The 14,894-nt window shown below is 55.2% G+C and overlaps 6 protein-coding genes across 6 annotated transcripts; 3 read left to right on the forward strand and 3 right to left on the reverse strand.

Moving 5' to 3' along the window:
- Nucleotides 1–901: 901 nt before the first annotated feature.
- PUNSTDRAFT_133519 (uncharacterized protein) lies at nt 902–1,143 on the reverse strand (the record flags this gene model as incomplete). The annotated part of the gene is made up of 2 exons (XM_007382957.1): nt 902–939; nt 1,017–1,143. 2 exons carry the CDS (start codon nt 1,141–1,143, stop codon nt 902–904), a joined length of 165 nt encoding a protein of 54 aa, XP_007383019.1.
- A 246-nt stretch (nt 1,144–1,389) lies between these two features.
- PUNSTDRAFT_133520 (uncharacterized protein) lies at nt 1,390–2,388 on the reverse strand (the record flags this gene model as incomplete). Its single annotated transcript, XM_007382958.1, has 5 exons — nt 1,390–1,650; nt 1,729–2,065; nt 2,126–2,147; nt 2,206–2,300; nt 2,360–2,388. The coding sequence occupies 5 exons, from the start codon at nt 2,386–2,388 to the stop codon at nt 1,390–1,392; spliced, it is 744 nt and encodes a 247-aa protein (XP_007383020.1).
- A 1,013-nt stretch (nt 2,389–3,401) lies between these two features.
- Nucleotides 3,402–6,682, forward strand: PUNSTDRAFT_143201 (uncharacterized protein; the record flags this gene model as incomplete). The annotated part of the gene is made up of 6 exons (XM_007382959.1): nt 3,402–3,482; nt 3,541–3,705; nt 3,764–3,889; nt 3,944–5,345; nt 5,398–6,559; nt 6,614–6,682. 5 exons carry the CDS (start codon nt 3,402–3,404, stop codon nt 6,459–6,461), a joined length of 2,838 nt encoding a protein of 945 aa, XP_007383021.1. The 3' UTR covers nt 6,462–6,559; nt 6,614–6,682.
- On the reverse strand, nt 6,639–7,890 carry PUNSTDRAFT_133522 (uncharacterized protein; the record flags this gene model as incomplete). The annotated part of the gene is made up of 6 exons (XM_007382960.1): nt 6,639–6,653; nt 6,741–6,845; nt 7,057–7,249; nt 7,284–7,430; nt 7,494–7,645; nt 7,831–7,890. 6 exons carry the CDS (start codon nt 7,888–7,890, stop codon nt 6,639–6,641), a joined length of 672 nt encoding a protein of 223 aa, XP_007383022.1.
- A 1,062-nt stretch (nt 7,891–8,952) lies between these two features.
- On the forward strand, nt 8,953–9,377 carry PUNSTDRAFT_36794 (uncharacterized protein; the record flags this gene model as incomplete). Its single annotated transcript, XM_007382961.1, has 2 exons — nt 8,953–9,039; nt 9,093–9,377. Coding segments are annotated over 2 exons (372 nt in total), but the record flags the coding sequence as incomplete, so codon positions are not given.
- Nucleotides 9,378–12,339: 2,962 nt separating this feature from the next.
- Nucleotides 12,340–14,051, forward strand: PUNSTDRAFT_51926 (uncharacterized protein). The gene is made up of 4 exons (XM_007382962.1): nt 12,340–12,806; nt 12,872–12,987; nt 13,050–13,427; nt 13,492–14,051. The coding sequence occupies exons 2-3, from the start codon at nt 12,958–12,960 to the stop codon at nt 13,314–13,316; spliced, it is 297 nt and encodes a 98-aa protein (XP_007383024.1). The 5' UTR covers nt 12,340–12,806; nt 12,872–12,957; the 3' UTR covers nt 13,317–13,427; nt 13,492–14,051.
- The last annotated feature ends 843 nt before the right edge of the window (nt 14,052–14,894 follow it).

A 14,894-nucleotide genomic window follows, 5' to 3' on the forward strand; every position in this document is an offset into this window, starting at 1 on the left:
AAGAATATTCTAGAAGGGTTGTGCAATTTTAGAACCTTTGTGGAAGGTACGGCACTTGATGCAAGAAGAACTCTTTTTGCGGGAGTTTGAGCATCGCGAGTCAGCCACCAGATTCAGCACAGCCACTTCACGGTGCTCTGCAGGAGGGAGCACGTAGTTTGCAGGAACCAATGGAGTTCAAAATTGATAAGATAGTAAGATATGTCATTTTGTTTATTTTGTAGAGCTTTGCCGAATTTATGACTTGGGAGAAAGGTCGAGGAATGGGGATGGACACCCAACAACGTGCACATCAAGTAGATGTGTGGCAGTGTAACCGTGGGATTGGTTACGCCTACTTCGTAGGCGTTGCCCAACCCCACTGCTCCGCAAAACAAGAAAACGACAAGCACAAGTCACATGGCACCAAGGACCGTGAGAACAGGCTTGCCCCTTTGGGACGCCGATGGAAATCTGGTGTCACGGATTGTAGAGAGACTCGGCCGAGTCGGCCGGGGGCGAGCCGTCGCGCTCGCACCCGGCTGACGCCCAAGCCAAGAGGCTTCACCCACACCTGCCGGTGTCTCTCAACGCGCCGTGGATACACGGGCTGCAGGACCGTAGCCCGCCCAAGAGAATGATCCGGCGTGCGATTGAGGAAGATTGGATTGTCGTATATTTTCCGGTTCATACACGCTTGTTGCACAGAGGTAGGTTGAACATTAGTCTTATCGTTGCCTTCCGCTTCTGCGTAGGTTGAAGGCAACGTCCTCGGTGCTGAGCAAGTCCGCTCTGACGGTTATCATGGTCTCTCCCATAAGGTGTTCTCAGATCATACAAGCGTACAGGTACATACTGTACAGACGCTTTGCTTCTACCGAGCACTCCGTGCCCAGTTAACATTCTCTGCTGCGCCTGGTTCCTACTCGAACTCGGGCGCATCGTACGTGTTTACCGGATCTGCACAAGAAGGCAGGCGCGGACCATCCCAATCAGCGACGGGAACAAGTTACACAAGGCAGAGGATCAACGCTTACCTTGGCTCGTGCCCAAGACATAGTCCCTGTCCTTCCGGGCCAGGTGCAACACGTAGCTCACCCCCTCGTGCGCGTCCACGGCCACCTTCGGGTCCACCCTCGCCCCGCCCCGTATCGCCGCCGCCATGACATGGTATCTCGAGGTGTGATTACACAACATCATCTGTCCCATCCCCGTTCCGCCACCTGCTCTCCATCCACACCGCAACGAAGGCGCAGTCACGTCAAACTGACTTGTCGTCCCCTCCTCCCGGCTGGTGGTGTCGGGCGAGAATTCGAACGAGGGGATCACCCACCGACACACAGCCCCATCGGCACTTCCCCACAGTCTCCAGCCTTGACAGCGACCTCTGCGGCGTCGGGCGCACTGTCCTCACGAGCTATCACCGCTGCCCTTGCAGCACCAGCCACCACCCAAGGCGAGCCAACCAGCGCCGACGCCTCGCGCAAACTTCCAAGTACGTCGCGCCCCGTTCATGCCGGACATACGTTGCTCGAGATCGCGTTGGCCCTCCTGTAGTGTAAGATCGCCGACGCCATCTACACGTTCAACGGGGTCGCCGAGCCCTCTACCCACTTCTCTCCGCGATGACGAACGTGTCGAGACTTCTCCACCGGCAGGTCGAAGGCCAACCTACAGTCAAACGAAAAAAATAAGCATCTTCGGCCTTACATTTCCGACCTCAAGGAGAGGTTACTGTCGCAAACTCACTTCTCCTCGGTCGTGCACCGTTTCGCGACACCTCTGAGATCGAGCGTACCACCCGTTCTTCTTGTTCATGATCCCCTTCGCCTCGGACACGTCCACGTTCGTCGCGTGCGCGGGATCGTGGGACATGCGGCCGGCGGTGTTGGTGTAACGGAAGATCAGGCTCAGGTGCATCGCGGCCCCGAGGCCGTGGGACGGGGTAAGGCCCACAGAGATGTTGATGGAACGGCCAGCCTGGATGGGGCAGGTGGAGGCGCTGAAGCCGAGGTAAAGGGCGACGGTGGATACTTGGGAGGTGGGTTTGCGAACGTGGTGGAGACGGTACGGATGATGTATGTTTCTGCATCGCGTAATATGACGTGAGATGAATCTGAAGAGGAGAGGGAGAGGAGGCACGTACATTGAAGGCCGTGTTTTTGAGGCTGCATGGGCGCGCGGTCGAGGTGTTGGCGGCGTAAGAGGCTACGCCGGGATTAAAACCGTACTGGAAGGTTGTGTCGAAGTCATCGATCAAGCGTGCTTTTGGCAGAGATTTGAGCGAGGCTTCAAGGGCTGCCAGGGCGGCGCTGTTGTGTCTATCCAGATGCAAGCGTCAGCATACCATATCATTTGGAATAGGAAGAAGGAGACACACAAAAACGCGAGGTCGGCGAGAACCTCCATGTAGGGTATGTTTGGAGGATGAAGGAGATAGCGACAGGCTCGAAGCAGTCGCCGCTGTGTACCACGCGGTGCCTGAACTACTCAAGGTCCTCTTTATCGCGATTTCAATCTCCGAGTGGTCGAGGAAGAGAGGGAGAGAGCGTGGTCTTTGATGAAGTCTTCCTGCTCCTTCTTGACGTCTTGGCTGGAGTCCGAGTCTTCTCCGACTCGGAGAGGCATCTTCGTTTTCGGGTGTGAAGCCCGCCGGCCGGGGGAAAAGGTGGTCGATAGAAGGCAAAAATATGTTTTACGATGGGGTCTGATCACGAGGAAGAGCTGAAAGTACGAAGAGGAACATCTCGAGGGAGGATGAGCCGGCCTTGGCAGCAACGAATTAGTCTTGTCGTTGGGCGGGTATGGTCGTCGTCAGCGAGCGCAGGAATGAATACCGTGAAGCCCGGATTGTCGACCTGATACGATATGATATCCTCTTTGCGCGCTGGCGGTCGGCCTCCGGGCCCCACGGAGGAACGCGTCGGCATTGGTCCTGTGTCCCAAAATAAACCCGGACCGTCGCGATATGTTTGATACGCCGACTAACGTGTTCCGACAAGGATAGAGTTGTTGCAGTATGTATTATCGAAAGCAATGCGATTGCGTAGCAAAAAAAGGGAAGCCTATCAACGCACGTTCGGGCAAAGCAATTGGTGGCGATGCTCGCGACGAGCGCTCGTCCTCGCCGACTTCATCCTTCTCCTGCTGAGAGCCTTGCGATGTGTGTCTTCGGTCCTGGATCGAGCAAGGAACAAGAGGATCTCTACGAAACGGGACATATGCACTCATAAGTACATATATGGATTGTAGTGCATACACGCTGTCAACACGCGTACGGCGCAAACTATCTTGGACCGATATGAAGCTTCGCTCTGCGCTCGAGCGCCTACTGCCTGGAGCTATAAACGCCTTTCGCCGCGCTCCCTCCGTTCCCTCCTCTCTCCATCCATACCACTCACACCTGTTCAACTCGCTCTCGTATGGCGTCGCCACCACCCTCCAGCCCGGTATTAGAAACCGCTGAACGAGGACCTGAACCTCCAGAAGAACCCCTGCAGCATGTGAGACGAGGTCTAAGCCGTACTGTTCAAACGGCGATCACTGATCGGTCGGCCGTAGGACGTGCCGCACACTGGGAACCGCCGATCCACGAGCCAAGGAGGAGATGCTCGTAATGAAGCTACCCGGCCCGTAGTGGGCGACGAACCAGGCTCAGAAGCTCGAAACGTCGACGAGGAAGCGGGCAATCGCGACCCGCCATCCGAACACAAGCTAAAGACGAAAGTAAGGCACGACATGCTCGAATAACGCCGCCAGTGACTAACATGCGATTCTTTGACAGCCCGCGGAAAACAAGCCGACAAAACCTGGCGCCACGGGCTGGGACTACGTGTACGACCGATTACGGTTATATGATCAGGAAATGATCAAGGGCTACTCCCAGGATATCGACAACCTCCTCATCTTTGTGCGTAATCCAGTTCGTCCGTTCCCGCTCTTGCTAAGGCAGCGTGCACTCCAGGCAGGTCTATTTTCTGCGGTCCTCACCGCGTTTCTGGTTGAGGTCTACACTCAGTTGCAGCCGGACAACACTCAGCTTTCCGTCCAACTCCTCTCGAATATTTCTCTCCAGCTCCAGCAGATCTCCTTGAACCAAGCCGCACCTGCGTCCGTCGATCCGCTCAACATGTCCTTTCAGGCCGATTCCCATGTGGTCGCGATCAACGCGCTCTGGTTCCTCAGCCTCATCCTCGCGCTCGCCTCTGCTCTCCTCGGCATATTCGTGAAGCAATGGCTTCGCGAGTACATGGCATGGCCGAACATCTCCCCCGTTCAGCACGCCATACAGCTTCGGGAGTTCCGCTACGATGCCTTCCAAAACTGGAAAGTCCCCACTATCGTTACGTTGGTTCCTGGCCTTTTGCAGCTCGCGGTCGTGCTTTTCTTCGTCGGGCTCGTCACTCTACTTTGGCCCATTGACACCGTCGTAGCTGGAGTGTGCTGCGCCGCCGCCGGTTTAACCACATTCATGGCGGCGCTGACTGTACTACTACCGCTGTTCTTCGAGACTTGTCCATACAAGACACCGTTCGGATGGATGATACGCCCTATTCTACGACCGTTTTACCGCGTCATCAGACCATTTCTGTACTCCCTATACTCTTGGAACCGGCCGGACTGGCTCCAAGCCATTATGTGGTACTTTTGGGATTGTCAATATCCCGTCCCTGACATGTACGCGTTCGATGGATGGGATCATCGCGATCTCGCCTTGCGGCGCTTCGGACATGACTCAGAGAGCAGCATCGCAACTCAAATCCACTCGCTGCTGTGGCTTGCCTCACATGAGGAACCCGGAGACGGTGTGATCAAGAAATGCATTTCCGATGCACCAGGACCGCGCGTGCGCATCCGTTCTGCCCTCCAACGACGTGATAATTCTTTGCCTGCAACGCCGGAGCAACGCCTGCGTGCATACTGGAAGGCCATCTCCGAGCTGTTAGGGATGCCATGTGTCGGATCTAAAATCCCGGCGCTCGATGTACTCGACAAGGAGTGCAAATACAACGATGCCCAGGGAACCGTCGCAATCAACTACCACAAACTTTATCATGCCTTCGATTCGCTGACATCCTTCAACGACACCCAAATTTCGCTCATATCTGAACTACTCAAGTCCGGGCTCGATATGCTCCTCCGTGATTCGATGAGCGACATTGACGATTGGTTCGGCCTCTATGTCAACTCACTGGCAATGATGACCTTCATTGCAAATATGAACATTAGTTTCGGTGCCACATGCATCGTCTTCCTTCTCAAAACCCTCGCAAACTCCAACCAGTCCTCGCTGACAAGCCCCGCGAATGAGAAGATTTTTGCCTTCATTCACGCATTTGGAAGTCACATGCTGCACATCTGGCCGGGTGCATGCATACCTTTCCTGTGGCGATAGCAAGGCTGACTGGATGTTTGCAGAGCCGGAAGAAATGGCTGACATGCTTGAGCTTGCATGTTCATGCTATGACCGTGCCGCGTTTCGGACGGATCCATTGCATCGTCTCCGATTCTGGGCGGCGGTGTCGGTGGTCACCAGGACACGTACATTCTTGAACGACTCCCAACACTGGAGCACGGCTATGAATGTGTTTGGTGACCGTTTGGTAGAGGCGCTCTCGCTATGGACCGAGCCTCGCAATGGACAGCCTGTTGCTGCAGGAGACTTGAGGGTGCACTGGTATGATCTAGCCTCTTTTCTGGGATCCCATTCGGACACCGCCCCCGATTTCTCAAGAAAGGTCGCAAATTTCATTTTAGAGGTTCATCGGCGCGGAACCTTCGCGGATGGAATAATAATGAAGGCATTCATCAACGAGCGTCATCGGTGGGGTACACGCTGGGACAATGCAAACGATGTTTACGAATACTTTGGGGTTAACCCAACACCGGGCAGCGGAGGGGCCGTCGGTCCTTCGTCGGATACGCGCCAAGACGCCCTGTCAGTGCTACCACATGCACATTCCGTTCCCGACACGGAGTCAACGCCACTTCTCGGTCCAGAACCTAACAAAGAAACCGTCTCGTACGACGATGGTCACGATGGCACGCCATCTTATCATAGGGCTTCCGCGTCGAACGCACTCTCGACTTCCGGGACCCTGCAGGCGCAGCGGACCGACTCTCACTCGAATGGGGAGACCGGAGGTGGACAGGAGAGCATCGTCGATGATGACTCGTTTCCTCGTCGCGGACAAATTGTCCTTCAAGGCCCAAAGATCAGTGCCCGGGGTAGCACTTCGTCGGCTCTTGCAGGAGAAAGTGGTGCGGGGTTGGAGCGCGGCGTCAGGCGTGCGAGCGCGCCGCTACCGCCTAATACCTTGGACACACAGAACACGTCGAGTCGTACTTCACCCTATGACGGAGTCCTGTCGTCGAGTCAAGATCGACCGGTGTCTCGCGTCGAAAGTCAGGACGGTGGTGGAGGGCTGGCGGGTGTTCCCATACAGGTGTCGAGAACGATCGCGCCGATAACATTGGGGTAGGGGACGTAGACAACACCGAGTCGTCGCCTGGGACGGAGGATGGGTCCTCGGGCTTCTCGGGACAGGACACTGGTGGACGTGTGATGGGGGAATCCGAGGTATGAAGCCCATCTGTTGCCTTGGAGCGCGGAAGGTGACGTTGTGCACGATAGCCGAGGAGCGCCCATATCGATTGCCCTAGAACATGATGACCTATAGAGTGTTGGGCAGGTCTGAACAAGCAATGTTAGTAATACCGTGTTGTTCGCGTCTTCGTATCTGAGGATGTATGGACCGTACGTGCTCGTCTTCGCGGTAGTTGGAGCTGACGACGACGCGAAAGCATATCGAATTCAATAAATCGTTATTGGTGTCGCGCTGTACCATATTATTCACGATCTTTATCTATTCCGACGGAAACATCAGCGTACGGAAAAGGAGCAGGTGTACAACAGCCAGCACCTTGTACGTCTTCACTTCCAAAAAGCATCCTCCAAAACGTACTCTCTCGCCATCTCGTACTACTCGTCCGTCCTACGCACCAACACCTTCCTCCCCCGTCCCTTTTCCTGTTCCTCAGCCGTGATATCCACCACCGCCCCTCCACATCCCCCACGCCCCCGTTCTTCTTGGGATCCACAGGCCAGAATCCCAAACACCGCACGCGCTCCGCAACGCGTTCCCGGAGCTCAACCGACTTTTCGCCGATGCCGCCCGCGAATACAAGAGCATCGAAGTTGCCCTGCAGCGCGACGAAGTAGGCGCCGACGTATCCGAGGATATGGTCCATGAACAGGTCAAAGGCCAACCTACAAACAAAACAGAAAAAAAACGAGGCTGCACGGGCGGGCGACGGAGGGGTCGATGGCGTGGGAGGAGACGTGGGCGGGGAGTGCGCGGTGGAAGGTGGTGTCGAAGTAGGCGATCGAGTGCGCGTTCGGGAGGGATTTGAGGTAGGCTTGGATGGCGGCTAGGGCGGCGCCGTTATGTCTGTCCGAGTTCCAGCGTCAGCATGATAGGCGTGAAAGAGAGAAGGAGATAGAAAAAATGTACAGAGGGGCGAGGTCGGTGAGCTTCTCGGTGTGGTGGTAGGTCTCGGAGATGCTGGCGGGCTCTGCGCAGTCGCCGCCATGGACGCCGCGGTAGTAGACCTGTTGGAGGTCGCCCTTCTTGATGCCGGATCCATGCTCCAGATGGTCTAGGAACTAGGAGAACGCGGACGTGTGGTCTTTGATGACATCCTTTTGTTCTTTCTGGACGTCTTGGGACGAGTCGGACGGAGAGGCGTCTTCGTGCTCCAGAGTGAAGCGGGCGGGTAGGGAAGAGGGATTGTCAATGGAAAACTCGAGGTTGTCCGAGGAAGTGGATCCTGAGGGCTTGAAGAGAAAACCTTGAGGGAGAACGAGCCAGCGTTGACGGAAAGGATCAGGCCTTGTCGTTGGATGGGCATGGTCGTGGTCGGTACCAAGAGTGGTCGCAGAAAGGTGAAGTCAGTGCCGTCGATATGGTTGGGTATCCTCCGTGTGCGGCATGATCGGTCTATCTCCAGCGCGTCGACGTCAGTCCCGTGTCATCGCCGGTGAGCATCTCAGCAGTATTCTTCATTATATACTGGAGACCCGTGGACTAATATCTGAGCGAGTTATTCATGTGTGGTGTCGCGCGGCAAGGAGAAACCCAAGCACAATTGAGGCGATGCTCGTCAACGCGTTCTGAAGCAAAGAACAGAGATCGGTCATATTGAACGGCCACGATCCCGAGTCCTCAGGTCTTAGGGCTTGAATCTTATTATTTATCTTTACCAACTCGGTCTCAAACCCACCGTCTGCCTTCCCCCTGCCAAGAAAGTGCCGGCATCTGGTTGGGGTACAGCGTCTAGATTTGATCAATGAAGGTTTGAAGGGGGTTATGTGCCCTATTGTCGGGATGTAGTGCGGACACACGCTGTCAATACGCATACGCTGTGCGAAACCGTACGCTATCTTGGGCTAATTCAAAGCGCCCACTGCACGAAGCTATAAAGCACCTATCGCCGCTTGCCCGCCGCCCTCGTGCTGCTCCCTCCTCTCCCTACGCATACGGTCTACACGTGTTCAACCCGCTCTTGCATGGCATCACGACGGACCTCCATCGAATTGGCTAGCGTCGAAGAAGGACGCGGGTCCAGAGAGGAACCCGGGCTTCAGGTGAGACGAGATCTGGGTCGACTCTACAAGCGAGCGGTCGCTGAGCTGTTCACCGCAGGACGAATCAGTGCCAAATGCTGGCAATGACCAATCCTCGACTCGAGAAGGAGATGCTCACGATGAAGCCGTCAGGTCGGTGGAGGCAGAACGAGGCTTCGCAACTAGAAACGGAGCCGATGCAGCTGGCCATCGCAACGAGCCGCCGTCCACACATGACCTCAAGGCGAACGTAAGACACGACATTCATAATAAGGCCGCATGGTTACTGAGATGCGACGCCCCGACAGCCCGCGCAAGCGAAGGCGGCGACATCTGATGCCACGGGATGGGACTACGTATACAAACGACTGCAACTGTACGATCAGGAAATGATCAAGGGCTACTCGCAGGATATCGATAACCTCCTCATCTTCGTACGCTTCATTCTCGTCCATTTCCGCGCTTATTGAAGTAACGTGCGTATTAGGCGGGTCTGTTTTCTGCGGTACTCACCGCCTTCCTCGTTGAAGTATACACGCAACTGCAGCCGGACAACACTCAGCTCTCCGTCCAACTCCTCTCGAATATTTCTCTCCAGCTCCAGCAGATCTCCTTGAACCAAGCCGCACCTGCGCCCGTCGATCCGCTCAACATGTCCTTTCAGGCCGATTCCCATGTGGTCGCGATCAATACCCTCTGGTTCCTAAGCCTCATCCTCGCCCTTGCCTCTGCTCTCCTGGGCATATTCGTGAAGCAATGGCTTCGCGAGTACATGGCATGGCCGAATATCTCCCCCGTTCAGCACGCCATACAGCTTCGAAAGTTCCGCTACGATGCCTTTCAGACTTGGAAAGTCCCCACTATCGTGACGTTGGTTCCTGGCCTTTTGCAGCTCGCGGTCGTGCTTTTCTTCGTCGGTCTCGTCACTCTACTGTGGCCCATTGACACCGTCGTGGCTGGGGTGTGCTGCGCTGCCGCTGGCCTGACCACATTCCTGGCGACGCTGACTGTACTACTACCGCTGTTCTTCGAGACGTGTCCATACAAGACACCGTTCGGATGGATGATTCTGTCTATCCTACAACCGTTCTACCACGTGATCAGAGGATTTATGCGATATCTATACCTACTGGACTGGCCGGCCTGGCTCAGATATACCCGTTATTTCTGGATGTATCTCAGCTCTCCCGTCCCCGACATGTACGCGTTCGATGGATGGGATCATCGCGATCTCGCCTTGCGGCGCTTCGGACGTGACTCAGAGAGCAGCATCGCAACTCAAATCCACTCGCTGCTGTGGCTTGCCTCACATGAGGAACCCAGAGACGGTGTGATCAAGAATTGCATTTCTGATGCACCAGGACCGCGCGTGCGCACCCGTTCTGCCCTCCAACGACATGACGATTCTTGGCCTGTAACGCCGGAGCTACGCCTGCGTGCATACTGGAAGGCCATCTCCGAGCTGTTGGGGATGCCATGTGTCGGACCTAAAATCCCGGCGCTCGATGTACTCGACAAGGAGTGCAAATACAACGATGCCCAGGGAACCGTCGCAATCAACTACGACAAACTGTATCATGCCTTCGATTCGCTGACATCCTTCAACGATACCCAAATTTCGCTCATATTCGAACTACTGAAGTCCGATCTCGATATGCTCCTTCATGCTTCGATGAGCGACATTGACGTTTGGTTCGGCCTCTATGTCAACTCACTGGCAATGATGACCTTCATTGCATATATGAACCGTAGTTTCGGTGCCCCACGCATCGTCTTCCTTCTCAAAACCCTCGCAAACTCCAACCAGTCCTCACTGACAAGCCGCGCGAATGAGAAGATTTTTGCTTTCATTCACGCACTTGGGAGTCACATGCTGTACATCTGGCTGGGTGCATGCATACCTTTCCTGTGGCGATAGCAAGGCTGACTGGATGTTTGCAGAACCGGAAGAAATGGCTGACGTGCTTGAGCTTGCATGTTCATGCTATGACCGTGCCGTGTTTCGGACGGATCCATTGCATCGTCTCCGATTCTGGGCGGCGGTGTCCGTGGTCACCCATGCACGTACATTCTTGAACGACTCCCAACACTGGAGCACGGCTATGAGTACGTTTGGTGACCGTTTGGTAGAGGCGCTCTCGCTATGGACCGAGCCTGGCAACCGACAGCCTGTTGCTGCAGGAGACTTGAGGGTGGACTGGAATAATCTTGTCGGTTTTCTGGCACACCATTCGCGCACCGGGGCCCCCGATTGTTCAAGAAAGGTCGCGAAGTTTATTTTGGAGGCTCACCGACGCAACTCCCTTGCGGATGAGAAAATCATCAGTGCATTCATTAATGATGATCGTTTTTGGGATGACAGCTGGAACAGTGCAAATGATGTATACGAGTACTTCGAGATTCAGCCCACACCAGACGACGGAGGGGAAGCCCGCCCTTCCTCGGATCCGCCTCATGATGCCCTGTTGCATTCGAACTCTGGTCGGAAATCCGTATCTAGGTCGCATCTCGGTACGGAACCCGTCAACCAAGCCGCTTCGTACAAGAGCGATCGCGGTGGTACACCACCCGATCATGGGGTAGATGCGTCAAACGTACTCTCGACTTCCACAATCCTTCAGGCGCCGGGAACAGACTCTGGCCCGCTCCGGGTCGAGACGCGCAAGCGCGGAACTGGAAAGCAGAACATTCCCGACGAACCCTCGCTTTCTCATGGCGAGAGAATTCTCCTTGAAGCCCCGGAGATGATTACAGCCGAAGGCAGCACTTCAGCGACTATTACAGAGGAACAGAGTAGTGAGATCGAGCGCGACGTCGAGTGTGCCAGCGCACCGACATTGCCTGCATCAGACAGACAGGATGCGGACGATACGTCGGATAGAATCCCAGCCCACCACCCATTTTCTACGTCGAGCCAAGATCCACTGGCGCATCACGTCGAACATCAGGACGGTGGTGGCGAACAGGATGGAGTCAAGGATAACGTTGTGACGCAGGCAGAGGTCAAACGCGGTAGCGATCAAAATCTAGAGGTGGGCGGCGCAGGGTCGTCGCCTGATGGAGGACACGAATAGCGGGACGTTGGTGGACGATGGAGAGAGAGGTTGAGCCCGTCTGAAACTCGTTCATCTAATTGATCTCATGGTATCGACAGTATGCATGATAGCAAGAGAGCATATATAGCGGGACAGAATGCTCACTTAGTCCTACATGCATAACCGTGAGCTGCGCTGGTGTTGCTCAGCACCTCCCAAACCCTGCGCGCATCTGAGGCTGACCATGCCCGTGTCTTTTTCCCATACCAGTCCTGACACTGAGCCCGGGGATGTTGATAAGCGAGAATTGAAACGAGAGGTCATCCGGGCGCTTGAGCTCAAGCGCCCCGACCGGCGCTTGTCCCTTCAAATCTCCAGCAGGCTTGGCAGCGTCTGCGGAGTCGTTGTCCTCATGAGCTCCATCACAACCGCCCTTGCACATCATCCACCTCTCAGACTGAACTACGCCGCGCCCCTCTCGTCTTAGACATCCGTCGCTCATATGCTAACGCACTGTGCAGCGCAAGATCGCCGACGCTATATCCATACCCTAGATGCGCACCCTTGACTTCCGACCTCTCGCCACCCTTAATGTGTCATCATGGTGCACGGTCGATATACGCGACTCTGGTCACGTACGGCATCAGGACGAGATAACTGCGCACCGAATCAGTCGCGTTCAAAATTCCATGTACTCTTTAACTGTCTTGCAGAAGCCCTGGACCGTACTAGCAGTCTCTCACCCAAATGAGAGGCGCTCGCAAAAGCTCCTCACCTCTCCGCCATCCTCTCCCGCACCGCGTCGTGTCTTAAGAAAGCCGCGTCCATCGCCAGTAACAGCCCAACAAAACATCCCTGCCGAGGATACAGTTCTCTCCCTCCTCCGCATACCTCAAGTGCTCGATCTACGGCAAGAAGCCTCCTGCAACTGACGCGCCGCCGCGCAGCGCGGCTGAACAAGTGACGGCGTGACGAAGAACTGGCTGGTGTGCGACTCCCGCGGGGCGTCCCGGGTTATCGTGGGGCGCAAGGGTCTGTCTCGGGACGCTGCGGAGGCGCTCGTCGAAAAGCAGAGGTTTCAGCTCGCGTCGATGCACAAGGAATCGTGTCCCGTGGAAGACGTGTCCGTGCGATAGTGAGCGAATAAGCGTCTCCTTTATATCCTCCTGCGAAAGTAGAGTCTCAACTCAGGTACAGACTCGATCCGCCGCATACTGCCCACACTTCTTACGTAGATGGCTCCTCGCGAAGTCAAATCCCGCGCACTATCCGCGATGACGAGCGCGTCGTCGACGCTTCCCCGGGGCGCAGACCAAAATGCGGCCCACCGGCAGTTCGAAGGCAAACCTACAGACATACGGAAAACGTCAGCATCTCCAACTTCATGTTTACAACAAGCTCAAGCATACGATACCGTCGCAATCGCACCTCTTCATCTCGTCCGTGTCCCGTTTCGCGATATCTCCACGATTGCGGAGCCGGTCATCGTCTTCCATCCCGTCCTTCTTGGACGTGAGCTCTTTCGCTTCGGACAGGCCTACGCTCGTCGCGTGAGCAGGATCGTGCAAAATGCGGCCGGCGGTATTGGTGCAACAGAAGATCAGGGTCAGGTCCGCCGCGTTCGTGCGGCCGTGCGCCCAGGGTGGTGTCCATATAGGTGTCCATGGAAGGAATAGTCAGCCTGAATGGCGCAGGCGGGGGCGCAGGAGCCGAGATGGAAGGTGATGAGGGATACATGGGAGGGGTTTTGCAGCAGAGGGCAGTAGACACGGGGCAGATGTACGTGCCTACATAACGTCATATGATATGATATGAATGAGGAAGGGCGCTCGAGGGAGAGGAAGCACGTACATGACATCCAGTGGACCTGTAAAGGTCGTGTTCCTTAGGGCCGCGTAGACGGGCGATAGAAGGGGACGCGACGCGGGCAGGGAGTCCTGTCAGAGTCGGCGATCGAGCGTGCGTTTGGCAGAGATATCTGGAGCAGGCTTGAAGGGCTGCTAGCGTCGTTATGTCTATCCACATGCAAGCCTCAGCATATCGCGTCGTTCGGCATAGGGTGGAAGGAGACGTAGAAGCAGGCGAGGTTGGCAAGCATCTCAACGTGGCGGTAGGTTTGGAGGAGATGGCGATAGACTTGGAGTAGTAGTCGCCGTGTACGACACCTTGGCGGAACTAACGCCCTCTTGTCCCCGAGATCTAACGCCATGTGGGCCTGGAAGAGAAGGCGGGGGCACGGTCTTTCATTCTGTCTTCCTGCTCATTCACGAAGTTTTGGCTGGAGTCGGAGAGAGAGGCGTCTTCGTGAACGAGTGTAAAGCGTGCCCGCCAAGAGGAGAGACAGCCGATAGAAGGCTCAATGACAAAGTCCACGAGGGTCTGAATGCGAGGATGAGCCTGAAGGTTGGAAGAGGAAGATCTTGAGGGAGGATGAGCCGGCGTTGGCGAAGACGATCAAATCTTGGGCAGGTATGGTCGTCGACGGTCTGCACAGTGGACAACGTGAAGCCCCGGTTGTTGACGTGATAAGATGAGTCAGAGTACGATAGCCTCCATGTCCCACGGAAGAGCGCGTCAACGTCGTTCCCACAACAAAGCTGGACTGTTGCGGCATGTTTGATACGCCGAGTAACGTGTTCCGTCAAGGATGGTGTTGTTCTTCGGCGTGTATCGAGAGCAACGCGATTAGCGCATAAATGTGATGCCCGTCAACGCCTCGGACAACGTTCGGGAGCGAAGCAGATGGCGAAGGGTCACGAACACTTGGCCTTGCCGACTTGTCCTTCTCCTGCTGAGAGGTGTGCGATGTGGGTCTTCGGTCCTGAGTTGAGTTGGAACAAGAATCCGTCTACGGACACGGCGGTGCGTATGAAGTTCGCACTAGCCTTGGATTTATAACCGGATACAAAACCGAATTTTGAGATTGGTTCACTTTACCGATGGATTCGGAAGAAGTTTTAATACTTCGAGTATTCATGTATTTAATAGCGCAATTAGTTATTTCAAAACGGGTGAGGTGTGGATTTTGAGTATGCGCAATGCGCGTATGTACAACCATATTACAAGATTGGATGGGCATATATACTACATTAGGATTTCAAGAATGCGCAAGAACGGAATCGAGATTAGAATTTGAAGAATTCGTTTTGCGACGGATGAGTGGCATATTTTAAATACAAGAAAAGTCCACATTGGTTGACCCAATCAGCGGCCCGTGAGTGGGCAGTCAGCAACCCGTGAGCGGGCAGTCAACG

The sequence above is a fragment of the Punctularia strigosozonata genome, assembly GCF_000264995.1.
Source record: "Punctularia strigosozonata HHB-11173 SS5 unplaced genomic scaffold PUNSTscaffold_5, whole genome shotgun sequence".
NCBI classification, from domain to species: domain Eukaryota; kingdom Fungi; phylum Basidiomycota; class Agaricomycetes; order Corticiales; family Punctulariaceae; genus Punctularia; species Punctularia strigosozonata.

What these genes read in the sequence shown, in the direction of transcription:
- PUNSTDRAFT_51926 (XM_007382962.1), top strand. Translation starts at nt 12,958, where the DNA reads ATGCGGCCCACCGGCAGTTCGAAGGCAAAC. An exon ending in CCGGCAGTTCGAAGGCAAAC is followed by an intron (nt 12,988 to 13,049) that starts CTACAGACATAC and finishes GCTCAAGCATAC; the next exon opens with GATACCGTCGCAATCGCACC.